Here is a 20,145-nt window from a genome sequence, read left to right as displayed (position 1 = left end):
ACCCTGATCACCTGGCTAAAGTGCTGTTCTCGGGTTTCTCCACTAGGAGGTTTCTCTTGTTCCCTCTTCCCACACTGTGCTCTTTGGAAGAAGTCACTATTTGAAGTGCTCATTGAAAGGATGGAGTGTTATAGTCCATCTCTTTGAGTGGGTCTTTCCCTTTGCCGAGATGCTTTGAGTATGTTATGCATCTGTGTGGTTCATGAACCTGTCAGAGATGTGGGTAGATAGAGTTGGAGATTCCCTTTATGCTTCTTTTCCTTCTGGGATTTTTCTTGCTCTTCTCTTCTTAGAGGCAAGTTTCTCCAGGTTCAGGATTTTGCTTCTTTGCACCAGAAAGACAGCTTTTGCCACCAGAGTACCTGCAACCCTTCATGCCATCCAGATTGTACCTGGCTGTGAACTAAGAGCTGTGACAGTGAGCTTGCCTGCCTTTGCTTCTGCTGACATGTGCTCTCTACCAGAGTCTCCCTTCTTTTCACTCTTCGGTGTCTTCAGGTCCACATATTTTCTTCAGGGAATTGATCTGACATGTTCCTGAGTCATTACAAAAAGCAGAAATCCTGGCCTGTGTCTAACACTGTGATAGTGAGGATGAAGAGACTAAAAGAAGTTTCTGATCAGAAAGAACTTAAAATAGAGTTCAGTTCAGTTCAGTTCGTTCAGTCAGGTCTGACTCTTTGTGACCCCATGGACTGCAGCACGCCAGGCCTCCCTGTCCATCACCAACTCCTGGATTTACTCAAGCTCATCATGTCTGTCGAGTTCATGATGCCATCCAACCGCCTCATCTTCTGTTGTCCCCTTCTCTCACCTTCATTCTTTCCCAGAGTCAGCGTCTTTTCAAATGAGTCAGCTCTTTGCATCAGGTTGCAAAAGTATTGCAATTTCAGCTTCACCATCAGTCCTCCCAATGAATATTAGGACTGATTTCCTTTACGATTGACTCGTTGGATCTCCTTGCAGTCCAAGGGACTCTCAAGAGTCTTTTTCAACACCGCAGTTCAAAAGCATCAATTCTTCGGCGCTCAGCTTTCTTTATAGTCCAACTCTCACATCCATACATGACTACTGGATAAACCATAGCTTTGACTAGATGGACCTTTATTGGCAAAGTAATGTCTCTGCTTTTTATATGCTCTCTAGATTGGTCATAACTTTTATTCCAAGGCACAAGTGTCTTTTCATGGCTGCAGTCACCATCTGCAGTGATTCTGGAGCCCCAAAAGATAAAATCTCTCACTGTTTCCATTGTTTCCCCATCTATTTGCAATGAAGTAATGGGACCAGATGCCATGATCTTAGGTTTTCTGAATGTTTTAAGTTATATGATATAAATAATAGCCTTAAAATAGTAACAATATTCTGGATCCTGTAAGAATCCAATAGAAGTTTTTGTACATAAATCACTTAACATTGAACTGTGGTTCCAAAAATGCTATACACTTCTAGAGATTTGTTCTTCACCAGTACTCATTGGTTATAGGACTAGATTACTGTAGGCTAAATTATATTAGAAAAGAGTAGGACTCAAAACAGTGACATTATTTGACTTTTATTTTTTAAAGGAAATTGTTGAAGTCAAAATCTATCCTCTGCAGCAAGCAGATAATTTTGCCATCGTGTCATCCTGGTGGTTAATAAAATGGTTGTTTTCATGGTGCTGTTTCCTAGAGCTTCTCTTTCACAAAATCTTGTTCATTTCCCTAACGTGCAACACTTTGAATGATGGGCTACAAAATAAGGGGGCAGGGGGAGGTCATCATGGCCCAAATAGGGGGTTTCTGCCAGTTGAGTTTGATCCGTGACTCAAGCCTGGATGGGTCCCATAGTTAACCACAGTTCTCAGCTCTGCTTGATGCAAGTTCAGAATCTCGATTTAAGGCTTCGTTCTCCAGTGGAGGCCTGTGTTTCCATTGTCAGTTGAAGTTAGGGCCTTAAGAGCCAGAGAGTAGATTCACAGTTGGTTCTTTTAGGGAAATTTGGTCCATCTATGTATGATCCTTGGAGAAGGCAATGGCACCCCACTCCAGTGTTCTTGCCTAGAGAATCCTAGGGATGGGGGAGCCTGGTGGGCTGCCGTCTATGGGGTCGCACAGAGTCGGACACGACTGAAGTGACTTAGCGTCAGCAGCAGCATGCATGATCCTTACCTCAATACAGTTTTTGTTGTTATTCTTTATATCTGTTTTATAGAAGGGGTAACTGTACTAAATGTTGCAGTTAGCTTTCTTCTAACATTTTCCTTTTAACTTAGAAGTCACCTTTATGATCAAATAGCAAGTGTTTCCTATCCCTTAATTGTTGATTTTGCATTTGTTACTCTCCCCTCCTCCCCACGTGGTCATCAGATTATAATAGTGACTCTTTTTCAAAATAAATGTTTACTTTTTTCTTACAATATCAACAGTTTTCAAGTGCTGGTCAGACTTTCATCTCCTACTTACTTTAATCCTTCATTGTAGATGTTCTTGTTGAATCATACTTTGTGTTTTTCTCAATTTAAGAAAAAAGTAATTAAAGTTCAAGTTTAGAGCATACAATAAAATATCCAATTTGGAAACTCATTCATCTAGGAAGTGTGTTAAATTTTTTCACTAGCAGAGTCCTATGAAAAATGCCTAATATGCTGCAACGTTTTTAAAAATGTTTTAAATTATGACAGCAAGAAATTAGGAGTATAACAAATTTTATGTTATGAATACTGAAGATATACTATGTGATTTGTGGGAGGTTAATTTCACCTTTCAACTATTTTGAGATTCTCATAGAAGTTGTTAAGTACATGTTCAGTAGTTTTTGTGAGCCAATTCTATAGCTTTAGGAACATAGCAATTGGTCCTAAGAATTAGATAACTATGGACTCATATTGTTCTGAGAATTATCTGACGTAGAAGGTTGTGAGAGAGTTGAATTTTAAAATAAGAAGATAAAGTAAAAATCATGGTGAATGAAAATTTCCCATATTAATACATTAAATTACCCAAGAATTATAAGATATGAAGCTTGGATAATGTAACCCTAGGTGGGCAGTCAGAAAAGAAGAGAGATCAAGCAGAACCCTGGGCACTCTGAAATCAGTAAGAAAGTATGTCCTGTGTTGTAGAAGGAAACCAGGAGGACTTAGTGGCAGATGCTTAGAGAAGAGTGAAAAGTGCTATTAGATCAAGGGCTAATTATTGCTGATTATTCCCGAATGGCCAAATATGAAAAACATAGAAAAGCAACCATTGATTGAAAATGTGGAGGTCATACCAAGAGCAGTCTTTAAGACTTCAAGAGTAGGTTCATTAAAGAATGCAATGGAAAGAAATGGAGAGTTAACAACAATAAGAAGTTCACAGTAGATTTTTCTGAGCATAGATGAGGGATAAGGAATGGAAGGGAATCGGAGGACAAGTTGTGTCTGCTTGGGGCTGGTGATACTAGAGTGATGTTTCTTAAAGGTAAAGAAGAAACTGCCTTAACCAAGGGACATTCAGAGATATGTAGGGTTACTTTTGGTTGGCACAATTATTAGAGTATGCTCCTGGTATTTACTGGGCTGCAGCTGGAGCTGAACAGCCTATAGAGACGATTAGGGCATTCTTTTTTGAGAAGGAACTGTCTTGCCCTAAAAGTGTTGATCCCATTTATACACTGATGGTAGTGGTCTGTCTTGAGCTGTGTTTTTGTTTAATTCTCTCAACAAATATTTTAGTTGACCAAATACCTGCTATGTACTTGATCAATCTGTCCATGATAAATTCATAGTCTATTTGTGACTTGTTGCTCAACAATATTCATTTATATAGTACTGATATGATTTATCCAAGTTGAGTTTAGGCTCACAAACTTTAATTTTCTATTTATGAGGAAAACAAAAGGCTTTTAGATAGTAGTGATTTCATTAGTGGTACACAGTTATCTAGTATTTATTTTGCAGATTTTTTTTTCCCCCTTTAGTTTTCTTTATAATTCTTTTCCTTAGGGTGGAATTCTCATGATTTGAACCTCTATAGAGAAAATCGGCAACTTTAGATCTCCTTAAATATTTCTCCCCTTTTATTTAAATTATTATATTGGTGCATATATGATTAACAATCCTGTAAGAGTTTCAGATGAACAGTGAAGGGACTCAGCCATACATATACATGCAACATTAATTTGTTTGTTTGCTTTTTTGCACTTTATTTTCACTTGCTTTCTGTTCTTTTCCTAGCCTTTTTGTTTGTCTTTGTTTATATTGCTATTGGCATTTAAGGCTACAGAGTTTCCTCTGATTACTTCTTTCAATGAATTTTATTTATTTAACCCTTTTTAAAATAGCTTTTGTATGTTTTTTCCCCTGCTTCTTCCCCATTTTTACTTCAAAAAAAAAAAAAAATCTATTCACAGTACCAGAATATCAAGTTTGGAACTCAGACCATAGCTTTTGTTCCTTATAGTCACTCACTGGTCACCATGTCTTCTCTGATGAATTGGTTGCCTTATGGTCTCTGATCTACAGATACCAAGAATATACTTCAAGGGCTTCCAATATATTTTTATTTTGCCTCCTCTCACTTTCAACAGCGTCACATGGCATCTACTTTAACGTATATCACAAGCACCTTTTCCTCTGTAATTTTTTTTTTATCAGTTTTCTTTATTTGGGACGCTTTTGTCACAGTTCTCACCCTTTCTAAATATTTTCTCTGCTGGTAACATATGTCAGGTCTTTGTGCTTGTAGTGCATCTCTGGCACTTACCCTCAGTTTGGTGTCTTTTGTATCTCACTGTGTCTTATAACTATTGTTCATTGTTCTTTGCTCTTAGCCCTTGACTGCAGCTTTTACTTTCAATCTCATTTCTACTGCTAACCTGTACAGAGGCCGTCTGATGTACGGTATAAGGACTTTTTGCTGTTGTGTTTTACACACACACACACACATACACGTACAGTCATAAGGAAAAGGAATGTGGACTTTTCTTCTGAGAGTAGTTTAGGCAGTGTGCTTTAGTAGAAATGGAATAGGGTTTAGAGGTAGTTTGAAGTGAATTTAAATTGTGATTCCATTACAAAGTAACTGATGTCCTCAGAAAAGTGATTACAATTGTCAAGGCCTTCGTTTACTTTTCTTTTAAATAAGGATAATAATGGTGAACTTACCAGATCATTAGGAAGCCTAAAAATGGCCTATGTAAGGTACAATTTCTACCATGTAGTAATTACTTGACTATTATTGGTATTGTAAATATTATTTAATTATGATTATTATTTGGTGGGTCATCTCACATATTGAGAACTACTGAGTGCTAATGCTCCATTTAAAGAAGATATAGCAGAAAATTAACTGTAGTGCCTGGCCTTGAGGAGTTTATGAACTTTCATAGAAGGTAGGAAGACATATACAAATATCCATTTTTTAAAAGTCATTGTGGGATTGTTGTAAACACTATAAATATTATTAATGTATCATAGAACACTCTCTGTGCTTTATAAATATTTTGAAGATTAGGAAACTGAGAGTTAAAGAGTGAAGGTTAGTATGTTTACCCTAGTCCCCTAAGCTGATAAGGGACCTATAGGAATTGGCGACTAGTTCCTCTCAGTTTGGAGGATGTATTTATCCCCTGTGTTGTCCCTGAGAAATTGTGGCAAGCCTCATAAGATGTACATAGTAACAGCCCCTGAATCCTGAAGAGGTGAGCTCAGTCTTGACGCAGCTGGCAGTGAGTGGCCTCTGGGAGGAGGTCACGTCTTAGATGGGTCCTGGGGGTGAATGCGCTTTCAGCAGGCAGCCGTGAGGAAGGGAGTGTCATTGAATGAAGGTAAGAGGCAGGGGCAGGAGTTTTCTGTGGTCTGTGTTTTGAGGGCTGTGACATGGTGGAGCTCTAGAATAAGGTTTACTTTGCAGTACAATGTAGGACATTCTGAAAGTGAAAGGAGTATATTAAGACTTCAGTTGCGTTTCCCTGGTGGCTCAGTTGGTAAAGAATCTGCCTGCAATGTGGGCAACCTGGCTTAGATCTCTGGGCCAGGGAAGATTCCCCTGCAGATGAAAATGGCAGCCCACTCCAGTATTCGTGCCTGGAGAATTCCATGGGCAGAGGAGCCTGGTGGGTTGCACGGGGACCTGCAGTCCACGGGGTCACAAAGTGTTGGACATGACTGAGCAATGAACACATACACAGGACTTCAGTTGGGAGGCTATTGCAAGAATCAAGACGTGATTTGATAAGCACTGTGACTGGAGGAATGGAACGGAAAGGACAGACTCAAGAGCCTTGGAGGAGGTGGATGGCATTGGCAGCAAGAAGACATGGAAGAGGCTGCAAGGCTCCAGCCTGGGTCTTGAGGAGAATAGTGGTTCCAATAAAAATGGTATCTTTCAAAAGAAGGGGCAAATACATGTTTCCGTAAGACCCCGTGGAGCCTTTTGGCTGGGACCACCAATGAGGGCTTGGGCTCTTAGACACAACCTCATGTGTCTTCACTCTAGTTCAGAAAGTGGTTTGATTTCTTTCCACTGCTATACCATGAGTGCCAACGCGATGCCTTTGATTTTTTATTAAGGGGAATGCCGTAGAGGCCCTGTGAGTTTGTACAGGCTGTCAGAGCTGAATCGCCTGGATAAACTCTTGGGAATCTCACAATTCCAATCAAGCAAGTGTTCTGCTTGAGTCCCCCCTGTTTCGCAGGACGGATGTCAAAGGGAGCATGCAATTTTGTTTGTGGGTCACTGACTAATATATGAAAGGGAAATCCCATAGGATAACTCCATTTTTCTCCAAATGTTGCTCCATAGCCTTAAGCTTTATAAGTGAAAGAAAATGCATACTGCTTATCAAAGGGCAGGAGAGGGGCAAATCAATTCAGAAATGTTGCATTGCCATTAAGGATTGCCATTAAATGCAATTGCCATTTGAGGGTTTTGACTAAAGCTTCTTTTTTTTTTTTTTTTTTTTGGCCAGTGTTTGTCAGGTTCAACTCTAACCACGGGTTCCCAGTGGAGGTCGATTCTGACACCAGCATCTTGCAGCTCAAGGAGCTGGTTGCTACCCGACAGGGGGTTCCAGCTGACCAGTTGTGTGTGATTTTCGCAGGGAAGGAGCTTCGGAATGACTTGACAGTGCAGGTGAGTCTCCCTTGGTGGAGGGTTCCTGGGCTGCGGCCAGCCCCATTGCTTATGCAGCTTGCGCTGCCAAGCTGACATTCATGCCTGAGATCTAATAGAATAAATAGTGCCTAGGGATTCCTTGAACTTTACTCCACACCGCTTCATTAATTCTGACCTTCTTAATTATGCATTAAAACAGCAAGCAGGTACCGATCGGAAGAACAACTGTGAGTGGGAGAGAGAGAGGAGAGAGAGAGTGAGAGCACAGACTGGGCTTAGTGAATAAATGTTTACCGACTACAGGAGCAGCAAGGCACCGTTTCTGGGTGTGTTCAATTTCTACCGTACTTATTCCACTTGAATCTTAATGAAGGAGTCACAGAAATTGTCCCAGATCCGGCTGCTCAGTCACTGTGCCGGGAGGGATCTGTAACCCAATTGTGACCCCTGGAGGATGGTCCCGGGTCTGCCACCGCAGCTCAAGATGGGAGGAGGTTTTGGGGCTCAGGGCCTTGGGAGCAGACTCGAGAGCTGCCTGCCCATCAGCGCCCCAGCCGGCGGTGGAGGAAGACGCACGCACCGCGGACGTCCACCTGTGTGTTTAATTTCTCCAAGTTTCAGCAACATGTTCCCCAGAATGGGCCGCTGAAATGTTGGAGAGGGTGCAGCCAGTGTTTTTCTCTCCTGTCCCTGATGCTTTTCGGGCACCGCGGGGCTCCTAATAGCATCAAAGCGCTGTATCTTTTCATGGGGTGGGGGTGGGGCTTCATTCCCAGCTGGTATTTCCCCAGGGGAAGGCGTGAACTGGGTAGGCGATTGGGGAGCAGTGCCTTCCTCTGGGAGTGGAGACCTGTCTTGTGTTGGGGAAGCCAGCAAACAGGCCTCCATACGGACTGAAGTCATTGTCTGAGAAAGAATGAAAAACCAGTTGCTTTCTGTGGACGGTTCAGGTGATCCTGAAGAACCCCAAACACTTTCCCCCCTCCGTCCCCCTTTTTTCACCAGCACAGATGAGTTGCATTTCTGCTTGCAGCTGTTTGGGGGGCTGCTCTTGTGAACAGTGGTGGTGGTGGGGTGCTGCGTCTCTACCCGGAGTCCCTACTTTATTGACATCCTATCGCTGTCTCTTTCTGGTGATGATATTTACTGCTTTGCGAAAGGGTTTCGGATCTGGGTCTAAGAGAGACGCTATGGAAATGTGAATGGCCCCCTCCTTCTCCAGCACCGCTTCTCCGACAGCAGTCTGCTCTGCTCACGGTGCACACAGGGCGCTGTGCTTTTAGGCAGTTTATTTTTAAAAGGCAAGTACCTGTGCTGAAAAGTGTTTTGGTGTTTTTTTTTTTTTTTTAATTTCAATCAACTAGAAAGCTTTTTTTTACTGTACCTGCCAACCTCTAAAGCTAAGAATGTTCCCATCATCAATTATTTTAAAACAACTTCTTGAACCAAAATATTTTATGTTACCCGAAGTTTTCAGGTTCTAAAGTTTCTCACCTCTACCACTGGAGGGGATAGATTATACCAATTACTATAGACAATTGATTTATACAGATGGATAGATACAAATGTAGGTATCTGGATGGATTCATTAAGATTCTTGATTTTAACAAACACTTCCAGTATTTTGGGCTTCTGAGAGGATCCCAAAGAAAGGCAGTACCCACTGCTATTTTCTTAGAGACTGCTGTTTACTTAGGCCCTCTAAAATCAACAATAATACTAAATTGAACTACATAGGTTGAAAATATCAGCGATTTCATGTGGCTCAAACTAATAGCTATAACATAAGGGTGTCAAACACGATAACTGCCATGTGAAAACTGAAATATAAGTATTATGAAATTTTAAAGGTGTAGGAGAAACAGCTGAGTGAAAGTCACCAATAAAGACTTCTGGGTGAGTTGAAACTCAAGTGGGATTTTGAAGGTAAGAATGAGCGTGAGAGGTATGTGGGAGCAAGCATAGGGTCCTGTTCCTGTAGAACCTAGAGGAGATGCTGAAGGTGGGTAACAAGGGAATTGGGAGCTGTATTTTACAAAGCTTTGACCCATGTGACACTGAGGTTTCATGAGAGGAGATGAAGAACAAAATAGGATGCCCTGGAGGGAAGTGCGAGTCTGGAGATCCTTTTTCATCACTGGCAGGAGTTTCACAGATTACAAGAGTTACTGCCAGAGGGAGATGCTGGCAGGCAGTCATACTGAGGTGTGGAGCTCAGGGCTTGCTTTATGTTTGAGGACTCTCTGCATGGGGGAAGTACTGCAGTAACTGGAACAGATTCAGTTGCCAAGGTGCAGAGCATAGGGCACAAGCAGTTCCTTGGGTAACAGGAGAGGAGCCGGTATAGGAGGCATTGTCCATCCAACTGACATGTTCATAGGTAATTTGGGAAAGAAAATTACTAGTAAAGAACGTATGTGCTGTGAAAACATGGAGGATGAGGAAGAAAAGAGCCTTTGCACTTGGTGACAGTGGTGGCGACTTGGGGGCCTTCGGGCCAGGCCTGTGGCTGGAGAAAGCCAGCTTGCAGGGGCTCAGCATCGATCACGGGCTGTCACAGGACAGCTCATCTGGTCGTCGAGGGGAAGGAGACACAGGGAGCTCATGGAGGAGCAGCAGTTCCCGCACTGTGTTGTACCTTTCACAGTCCTTGACTGTGTGCATGGCTGACTTTGATACAGTTGTAATCGGTGTGAAAATGCAATTTAATAGAGTGAATTTCTTTCCCTTAACATTATGTCATAGGCTTTTTCCATGATGTTGTGTATTCATTTTTAAGTGTCTAGATGATCCTCTGTAATGAGAGTGTTTATATTATATACAGGGACCATCTAGTTTTTAATATTACAAATTAAGGCAAATTAATTTTTTAAATTCAAAAGCAGAGACATTACTTTCCCGATAAAGGTTCGTCTAGTCAAGGCTATGGTTTTTCCTGTGGTCATGTATGGATGTGAGAGTTGGACTGTGAAGAAAGCTGAGCACCGAAGAATTGATGCGTTTGAACTGTGGTGTTGGAGAAGACTCTTGAGAGTCCCTTGGACTGCAAGGAGATCTAACCAGTCCATTCTAGAGGAGATCAGCCCTGGGATTTCTTTGGAAGGAATGATGCTGAAGCTGAAACTCCAGTACTTTGGCCACCTCATATGAAGAGTTGACTCATTGGAAGACTCTGATGCTGGGAGGGATTGGGGGCAGAAGGAGAAGGGGACGACAGAGGATGAGATGGCTCGATGTCATCACCGACTCAATGGACGTGAGTATGAGTGAACTCCAGGGGTTGGTGATGGACAGGGAGGCCTGGCGTGCTGCGATTCATGGGGTCGCAAAGAGTCGGACACAACTGAGCGACTGAACTGAACTGAATATACTTAGAGAATATGGCCTCTGTGTTTCAGTTTGCATGAAATATTCTCTTGGTGTGTCCAATTTTCTTGAAGAGATCTCTAGTCTTTCCCATTCTATTGTTTTCCTCTATTTGTTTGCATTGATCAGTGAGGAAGGCTTTCTGATCCCTGTTTGCTATTCTCTGGAACTCTGCATTCAGATGGGTATATCTTTCCTTTTCTCCTTTGCCTTTTGCTTCTCTTCTTTTCTCAGCTATTTGTAAGACCTCTTCAGACAACCATTTCGCCTTCTTGTATTTCTTTTTCTTTAGGATGATTTTTGTCACCATACCTCCTGTATGATTTTATGAACTTCCGTCCATAGTTCTTCAGGCACTCTGTCTATAGGATCTGATTCCTTGACTGTATTTCTCACTTCCACTGTATAATTGTAAGGGATTTGATTTAGGTCATACCTGAATGGCCTTGTGGGTTTCTCCACTTTCTTCAATTGAAGTATGAATTTTACAATAAGGAGCTGGTGATCTGAGCCACAGTCATTTCTTGGTCTTGTTTTGCTGACTGTGTAGAGCTTCTCCATCTTTGCCTGCAAAGAATGTAATAAATCTGATTTCGGTGTTGACCATCTGGTGATGTCCATGTAGAATCTTCTCTTGTGTTGTTGGAAGAGAGTGTTTCCTATGACCAGTATATTCTCTTGACAAAACTCTGTTAGCCTTTGTCCCACTTCAGTTTACTCATTTGTAAAACTGAATTAATAATAATACCTCTCTCATTGGGATTTTGTGAGGACTAAGTTAATTTATGTAAAACTCTTAGAGCAGAGTATGACATATATAAACACTATCTATATAGTAGCATTTATTAGCATCATCACTATCATAGTTGTTATTATTGTTTTTATTATTATCAGGGTCTAAGTGATCACCTTAAATAATGTGACAACTCTCCATCATGAATTATGATGAGTATATTTGCAATGATTTAAACAGTTAAGGCAATGATAATAGGATGTATATTTTACTGGGGTAGTAAAATGTGTGTGTGTGTGTGTAATATTTGTACATTTTAACTGAAAAGAACTTTGTGGAGTTTATAAATAGATGTTTGACCTTCACATTTACAGGCTTTACTTAGAATAGTATAATTTGAATTCAGAAAACTTACAAAGACAACTATTCCTCAGATATTTACTTAAAATAGACACCTATGGCTGTGCTGTTCAGCAAAGATTCATCACGACATTATGGCTTTTAAAATGTATTTTTATAAAGCAGATATCTGCCACATACTCTATTTGTTAGAAGTAAATTGGAAAGACCTATACATTTTTCCTACTTCATAAACAGTGTTTCTGTCCATGTTTTTATTATTTTCCTTATGCTGACAAGTATGTAATATAAAATATTGGTGTTTGATGTATTATTCACAGTGAACTGATATTTTTTTTCTTTGTCGGTTCTTGTAACAGAGTATTCAGGGACTATTCAAATGTCACCCTTTCTCCTACCCTCCATTTCTAACACATTGCGTATCAAGAATCCCTGAATCACATTTACATAATCATCAATTTATTACTCAAAATTATACACGGAAATTAAGGTTCTAATGTAGCTGTATATGCCAAAACTGATGAAATTTGCAATTAGACTAACCGTTAAAATTACAGGGACTTGAGAATTTAGATAAGATTTTTGTTTGAGCAGAATTCACTGTATTCCCATGAGCTGTATTATTATTAATATTATTAATATCAGTATAGGTTATTAACCAAGTGTATTAGTTAGAGATCTCCAGAGAGACAAAATAGATAGGTAGGTAGATAGATAACAAAGAATTGGTTGCACAGTTTTGGAGGCTGACAAGTCCCTAAATCTGTATCTGTCAGCAAACTTAAGTTTCATTCTGAGTCTGAGGACCTGTAAACTGAAGAGGTGATGGAGGTGTTCCTGTATGAAGGCTGGTAGGCCTGCAACTCAGGAAGAGCTAATGCTTCAGTTCAAGCCAAAGGCTGCCCACCACCCCACCCCCTCACCAAAAAAAAAAAAAAAAAAAAAAAAAAATCCATGTCCCAGCTAGATGGCCTTTGGGCAAGAGGAATTCCCTCTTACTTGTGGGAGGGTCAGATGTTTTCTTCAGACCTTAAACTGAGCGAATGGGGTCCATGTGCATTGAGGAGATACATCTGATTTACTCAGTGTACTGATTCTAGTATTAATTTCATCTGAGCACAGCTAGACTGACATCTGACCAAATATCTGGACAGTCCATGGCTCAGACAGACACACAAAATTAACCATCACAACCAGGATATGAGAAACTTCAGTATATTTAACTAGTGTGTAATAATGAATTAGATTTTCAAAGTAGAAAATAAAATATGACTGTTTATTTTACATAGAAATGTTTGCTTTATTAAAGGATTCATTCAGATGAATGGTCAAAAACTCCTTTCAGTTAATATTCAATGTAATGATGTTTACAATGTATATACACATTTGGAGACCATCATTTCGTGAAATAGATCATTTTTGCAAGAAGTATTAAAAGACATCAGTTTATTACCCCTATTAAGCTTTGTAATATGACAAGGTCTGAATTTGGAAGATCAGAGACATTAAGATTTTAATAGCTTGTAAATATTAAAGAAAAATAAATGACCCTAAGAAGCCAAATTATTTAATTGGCTATGTTTTAGTGATACACAATACGTGTTTCAAAATTTGTGAGTAATGAAAAGTGACTTTCCCTGACAAAGTAAACTGTGTCCATTTTTAAGAATATTTACCTATTTTAAAAAAATATTATGTGTTGTTTTGGTCATATCTCTAATGAACCTGCTAAATTTTCAAACTTCAAAGACTTCACAAGAGCCTTGTGAATACCCTACGTGTTTTTTCAACTGCCTCGAACATAAGTAAATGTTGTTTAGCTAAAGTTTTGAAAGTTGATGTTTTCTTAATATCCTTCAGATTTTTTCCAGTATTATCATTTCCCACTTCATAAACTTAGGTTTTATTTTTCTGATTATAGAATTAATATGTGATAGTTATAAAAATTCAAACGATAGGGAAAAGTGTACAAGGAGACGTCTAATTCGGCTTATATGTTTTTATATTTAATAATAATCTTTTTCTTTATTGGCTAATAGGTATATCACACATTTAATCTTATAATTTTTTTCCTTCATTTATATCAAATTCTATTATATTGGAATTATAAGCTCAAGTATACCTGTGGGTTATTAAAAAGCAAACTATTTATGTTTCTACAACTTTTGTTATGTCAGAGTTTAGTGACTTAGATGTTGAGAAGCTGGTGAGTTGTTTCCATGCAAGTGTTGTACTGCAGACTAATGAGTTATACGTCTAACTGCAAGTTTGATGGTTGTGAATTATTAAGGTATGCAATTAGCCAGATATTAGTGTTCCTTGATATTCTTATACAGTGTTAGAACACGACTGAAGCACCTTAGCCGCAGCAGTGCTACTCTTACAGATGATATTTGCGTTATTGTTCAGTCATTTCCGACTCTTTGCAACCCCATAGACTGCAGCCCACCAGGCTCCTCTGTCCATGGAATTCTCCAGGCAAAAATACTGGCATGAGTTGCCATTCTCTTCTCCAGGGGTTCCTCCCGACCCAGGGATCCAACCAGAGTCTCTTAGGTCTCCTGCGTTGGCAGGCAGATTCTTTACCGCTAGCGCCACCTGGGAAGCCCTAAAGATGCTGTACTTTACACTGTAAGCACAAAATGTGTAATGAGAAGTTGCTGCTGAGAAGAAGAATGTGAACCAGCATATGAGCTGCTTTCCACAAAGAAAGGCTGAATAAAAGCCTCGGTGTACTGAAGAGAAGGTGGAATGCCTGGGGGGACGCAAACACTGATTGGGATTCTCCCACCTGTTTTTACTTTCTGTATATTTTTTCATAATGATCATAGATAAGGTGACCATTATAGCTTGGTATACAAAATGGAGCACATCGTATGTGAAGGATGGCTCTATTAATGATTATTCCAGGAAAAAAAAAAAAAAAGTGGATGCTGACAGTGGCCTGGGAAGACAGAGACAAATGGTCACCCCAGGAGTCGGGCAGTATTTCTCACATTTAAGAGTCTCAATTTCTTCTAGAAAGAAATTGTTTTTTGGTGCCTTTTGCCAAGCACCTGGGAGTTTATAGCTTAAGACCATAATCCTATTTTGAAATATTTAGATTTTAAAAGGTACTTTCATCTTTTCAAATGGTAAAATATATTTTTTAATGTTATAATCCATCTGATATCACAACATTTTGATCAGTTTCATAGAATCATCAGTTCCTGAAGGATATATCCACAGGCCAGCTGGAGAAGCACCATTTGAGTATAATTATTTTCTTGTACACTAATATGTTCTATTTTGTTATCAAGAAGATTTTAATAGCTTTAAGGGCTTCCCTTGTGGCTCAGCTGGTTGGTAAAGAATCCGCCTGCAATGTGGGATACCTGGGTTCAATCCTTGGGTTGGGAAGATCCTCTGGAGAAGGGAAAGGCTACCCAAACCAGTATTCTGGCATGGAGAATCCCATGGACTGTATAGTCCATGGGGTTGCAAAGAGTCAGACACAACTGAGCGACTTTCACTTACTTACTTAAAGAAGTAAATAAAAATGGCAAAAATAGAGGCCTCAGCAAATATGTCATCTGGCACAGATTTTATATCTGGGAACATGGAATACACAGACTTTTACCTACTCATCTCAGTAAAACTGTGGACATTACACATAAAACAAACATAAAGATGCTGAAAGGAGGAAAAAGGAATGCAAACTAGTTTGAAACCTCAGGGCCCAAGGAATAATATGGGCTTGAATTTCTTCTCCTTTTTTTTAAATCAAATATATTCAGTACTTGAAGCTGATGAAACGAGCACCTAGAAATGCCATCATGTGCAAAGAGGAAAAAAAGAAAAAAAAAAAAAAAGTGTTCTCTCAATCCAAGCAGCAGACTTTACTGAAAATATGGAAACCTTTTAGACAATTGCTGTAGTTTGCCAGATAAACACACAGTAAAACTGTGGCCCTACCCTCACCCCCACCAGTAGTGAGGAATGCAAGTGCAGGTCCTAGATTGCCCCCTTGTGAGACAGTTACGATGTGCTTTATATAGCTGCTATGGTCAGAGAAGACTGTTGGAAGGTGAGACTTCCACCTGCTCCTGCCAGCAGCAAGGTTCCCCTCCCCATCACTTCCGAGGTGCTCACAGAAGGGCCCTAGTGGAGAGTCAGGCATTCGAGCATTTTAAAGCAGTGACAAGACCACTTCTGGCACACTAACAGTGGAGACCGCGTGTGGGGCTGAAGTCACCCCCGCACAGCAATGAGGAGGCGCCCTCAGCTCATGGCATGTGTCAACAGATACCAAGCGGGGGATTTGGGCTTCTGTTTCTACTGGCAGTAGTAAGTGGGACCCTCCCTTTTGCAGCTGGAGCAATGTCATTGAAAACAGGAAGTTTAAATAAAAGCCTCATTATGTAGGGACACTTAAAAAGACACTTGCTTCTTAGAAGCAAAGCTATGACAAACCTAGACAGCATATTGAAAAAAGCAGAGACATTACAAAGAAGTCAATATATTTTTGCATGGAAAAATGCTAATAGAAATTGTTCACCAGCAAAACTACCCTCTAAGAATGAATAAAGGAAGGAAATTCTTTAATAAGAAAGAAAATGATACAAGAAGGAACTTTGGAACATCAGGAAGAAAGGAAGGAAGGAAGGAAGGAAGAAGGAACACAGTAAGCAAAAATATGGTTAAAGACAATTGACTTTCCTTCTTTAGTGTTCTAAATTATGTTTCAGGGTTGTATAAAAATTTATAACAATGTCTTATGTAGTTCTAAATGAAGAGAAACTATTCAAGACAAATATAGAGAGAGAGATAAAGGGACATAAAGGGAGTAAGATTTCTGTACTTGAACCTATAAAACGTCAACCTCAGCACAATATGGCAAGTCTTGAACGTAAAAGCCCGAAGCAACCCCTAGGATAGGTGAAAGACTAAAATGCCAAACAGTGGCAACACTGAATGCTGGCGAGCATGTGGAGAACCTGGGCCATTGATGTAAAATGGTATAGCCACTCTGGTGGAGAGTATGATGCTTTCTTACAAAACTAAACTTGTATTTCCTATATGACACCAAAACCAGTGTATGAATATTTTGCAGCTTCATCCCTATTAGCCCAAATCTGGAACCAATCCAGATGTGTCTCAACAGGTGAAGTGATTGCAGATTGTGGTCCATCCATACCAGTGATAAAAAACACTAAAGCAGCTATCGAAATAGACAACATTTTGGATGAATTATGCTGAGTGGAAAAAAAGCCAGTGCCAAAAGGTCACATTCCAAACGGTGCCATTAGGTTAGCATTTTTGACATGAGAAATTGGGAGAAATGGAGGAGGAATGAGTGGGTACTGAGGGTAAAGAAGGGTGTGGGCGCAGCAGAGAATAGTGTGTGGCAGCGACAGGGACAGCTGCAGGGACCCTCCTGGGGATGAACGTTCTGTGTCTTGGCTGTTACCAGTAGTATCATTGTGACGATATCCTGTATTTTCTTAAGATGTTGTCATGGGGGGAACGGGTAAAACAGAACTGGGATATTTCTGTAATATTTCTGACAGTAACTCGTGAATCTACAATATCTCAGTATAATGTTTAATTTTGAAAAAAATCACAGAAAAATTTAATTTCTTCCCTCTTTCCCATAGAAGATCAACAGGCTTTTTATTTACAGCTGTTTTAAAGGAACAGTATTTATTTATGTTAGATTTTTCAGCACAAGAAATTGGAAAATAATTTAATTGATTCTCAGAGACAATTCACAATAAAAGTCAATAGGTCAATACAACTTATAAAATTATTAAGGCATCTTTTTTGAATTATTAGACTACTTAGCACCTTATAGGTCTAAATCGACATGATTAGTATTTCTTTTCAAAGGCTGTACCGATTATTTCAAATAAATGAAAATATACAGTTCTTAACGATTGGTGTGGTGCTCTAGTTGTACATTTTCCAAATCGATTTGGGAGTGATACACTGTAGTCTTAGGCAATAAATGAGCAGCTCATGTAACCGGGGTGGATATACTGGTTAGGGAAGACCATTCATGTAAATTTATATACTAGAAGGAACTTAGGGATGAAATGGTTTCATTTATAAGCTGAATTTATTTAACTTTTTTTTCTTTTTTTTACTTTCTCTTTTGATTATAAGAAAAAAAAAAAAAAAAAGGCTAGATTCGAACCTACAGTGCAATCCCACCATGATTTTTTTGTTTTTGTATAAAAGAAACATTCTGCAAATTACAGTATAAATGGCCAACATGTTTTACGTAAAATTCCTTTTTTTGTCTGACTGTAAGACAAAAGGAAGCCAGGTTAGATACCATTATACCGAGAACAATCATTGTACAGTTTCATTGTATTTAAGTGTACCTTCGTGTAAATGAGATCCTCAGACACTTCAGGAAGAAGACAGGAATTTTTCCCAGAGGGTTGCTGCGCTACTGGAATTGACTGTTGGCAATATTCACGAAGGTAAAAATGTAGATATCCACTTGAGTTCCTCCAGACAACTGTTGTGTTACTGTGGCAGCTGATACCTAGTGCAAAGTGTCAGGGTCTAGAATCAAAGGATAATAATCTGTACAAAGCGAGTGCTCATTTCAGAAAGACCCTTGTTTTATCTGTTTGTGTCTGGCTATTTATATGTGTCAGAAAGGATCTCAAAATTACTTATCCTCTTTGCATAATTCAGAACCCTCAGAAATGTTATTTTTCTGTTGAAAGGAAGTCTTGACATTGGTGTGCCCCTGCGGACTTATGAAACATCTTTGAGGATTGCCACGGATAAATACAGACTTGAAGGGGAAAAAAAGAGAGATTCTTTTAGCTTATAAGAGGCCGAGGATACACAGCCTGTGGATTTATTTAATGGATTTACGTCTCACAGACGATCCCATTGCCCTTACTGTGTTCAGATTGCAAGGCAGAAAATCTGGGGGGGAGTGAAACTCCACAGCAACCCAATCCCCCTGATCTTAACCTAGAATCTATTTTATTAGCGTAAGAAAGGCAAAGCCTGACTCATCAGAAACCTGACAAAGAGGAGTGATTGCACGCTGTGAAATTTGATTACTCTTCACTGAAGTCCTCGTTTCAAATATTCTGTTTTGTTTTCTCTGTTATTGGATTAAATTCCATCATGCAATTGACCTGTTTGTTTAAGATTTTATTTAATATAGTTGTTATCCTTCCCTAGGGTGGGACCATCCCCTGGAGAGGGGATTGGCTACCCATTCCAGTATTCTTGCCTGGAGAATCCCATAGACACAGGAGCCTGGTGGGGTACAGTCCATGGGGTCGCTAAGAATCGGACAGGAATGAGCAAGTAACACTTTCACATCCTTTTCAGAGTAATTTGTCTATACCATTCACCCTAAAGCTTCTAGACCAGAGACTGATCAGCCACATTCTGCGTTTTCCTTCTTCCCTCTTACTAAGTAATTGTAAGAAACCTGAGATTATTGTCATAGTACAATGAAACTTTTACATGAAAGCACTCTTTAAAGCTTATATATCAAACTCACTTAGGACTGATCAGTATGAGAAGATGTATTCTCCTTTGCTTTTGGTTTGTAAGTGTGCTTGAGTCACAGCTGAGTATAAGGAATAGATTAATGGTAAATATTCACACTGCTGCCTTTCATTTTCTAGATATGGAATAATGAGAGATAAAGTCAAAAGTGTAAGAAAATTTATTTTAGTTCTAACTTCAGTGGTGCTCGTAGGATAGAGAAAGCAAAATTAAATAGAATAGGGAGAGCTTTATTATTTTTTTCTCCAACTGTTAGGTTTAATATTGATAAGAATACAATTGTCTGCAGGCATTTAGCAGCAGAAGTTAAATTACATTAACATTGGTTAAGTCAGGGTTGCCACACTAACGTTTCTAAGGCACTAAAGGATGTGGTATGAGAGTATCTTTTGGCCATATGTTAAAACAGAGGACACACTCAGAGCCGGACTGAAACAGAGGACAGACTCAGTTAATGGAAGCAAACCTCAAGTACTCCTGAGCTGTGAGGCAAGCTCATGACTTAAACAGTGTCAGTAGAGTGCTCTAGTCTTAATTACTTGCAGATTAAAAAAAAATTGTTTTATCCTTTCGTGCAAATGTATCTTCACATAGACAAAAACACATTCATCCAGGCAATGCGATTCTTTGGAAAGAAAGTTATAAACTTTGTGAATTAATCTGTATAAACAGTGTTTCATTGAAGGTTTTGAATTTTGTCTTGCCATGATATATTTTCTCTTCTATAGCGGATCTTGATGTATTTGGATTCAGAGACAGCATTCCCATATGATTCAATAGGTAGACTAATTATGGCATAAAGGTCTGCTTTTTAAATTGATGGCAGTATTCTGACATTAGAAGCAGAAGTGAGGAATGTGAGAACCCACTGATGTTTATGCTTTGGAGGACATCACAAACTTTGTTTCAAATGTGTGGGCTTTTGAAACTCAATACAGGTTTTGCCAAGGATATTTTCTGTGCATTTTATATCCTTAAGTATTTCAAAGTGAGTTGAATCTGTGTTTGCATTCCACATATGCATAATTCATCAAACATTGCTCTGAAAAGAGAGAAAAATAAAAAGTTTATCTAAGA

The 20,145-nt window shown here is 39.4% G+C and overlaps 1 protein-coding gene across 7 annotated transcripts in view; it reads left to right on the top strand.

The window, feature by feature from the left end:
* The window catches only part of PRKN (parkin RBR E3 ubiquitin protein ligase), a 1,201,168-nt gene that overhangs the window by 227,855 nt on the left and 953,168 nt on the right, over window positions 1-20,145 (top strand). For all 7 annotated transcript variants that reach the window (XM_055536152.1, XM_055536157.1, XM_055536158.1 and 4 more), the window contains one exon: window positions 6,937-7,100. In XM_055536152.1, the coding sequence (XP_055392127.1) occupies window positions 6,937-7,100 (164 nt within the window). The remainder of the gene's footprint in view (window positions 1-6,936; window positions 7,101-20,145) is intronic.

Source organism: Bubalus kerabau, chromosome 9, assembly GCF_029407905.1.
Source record: "Bubalus kerabau isolate K-KA32 ecotype Philippines breed swamp buffalo chromosome 9, PCC_UOA_SB_1v2, whole genome shotgun sequence".
Classification (NCBI taxonomy): domain Eukaryota; kingdom Metazoa; phylum Chordata; class Mammalia; order Artiodactyla; family Bovidae; genus Bubalus; species Bubalus kerabau.
This window is presented reverse-complemented; position numbering and strand designations above follow the sequence as displayed.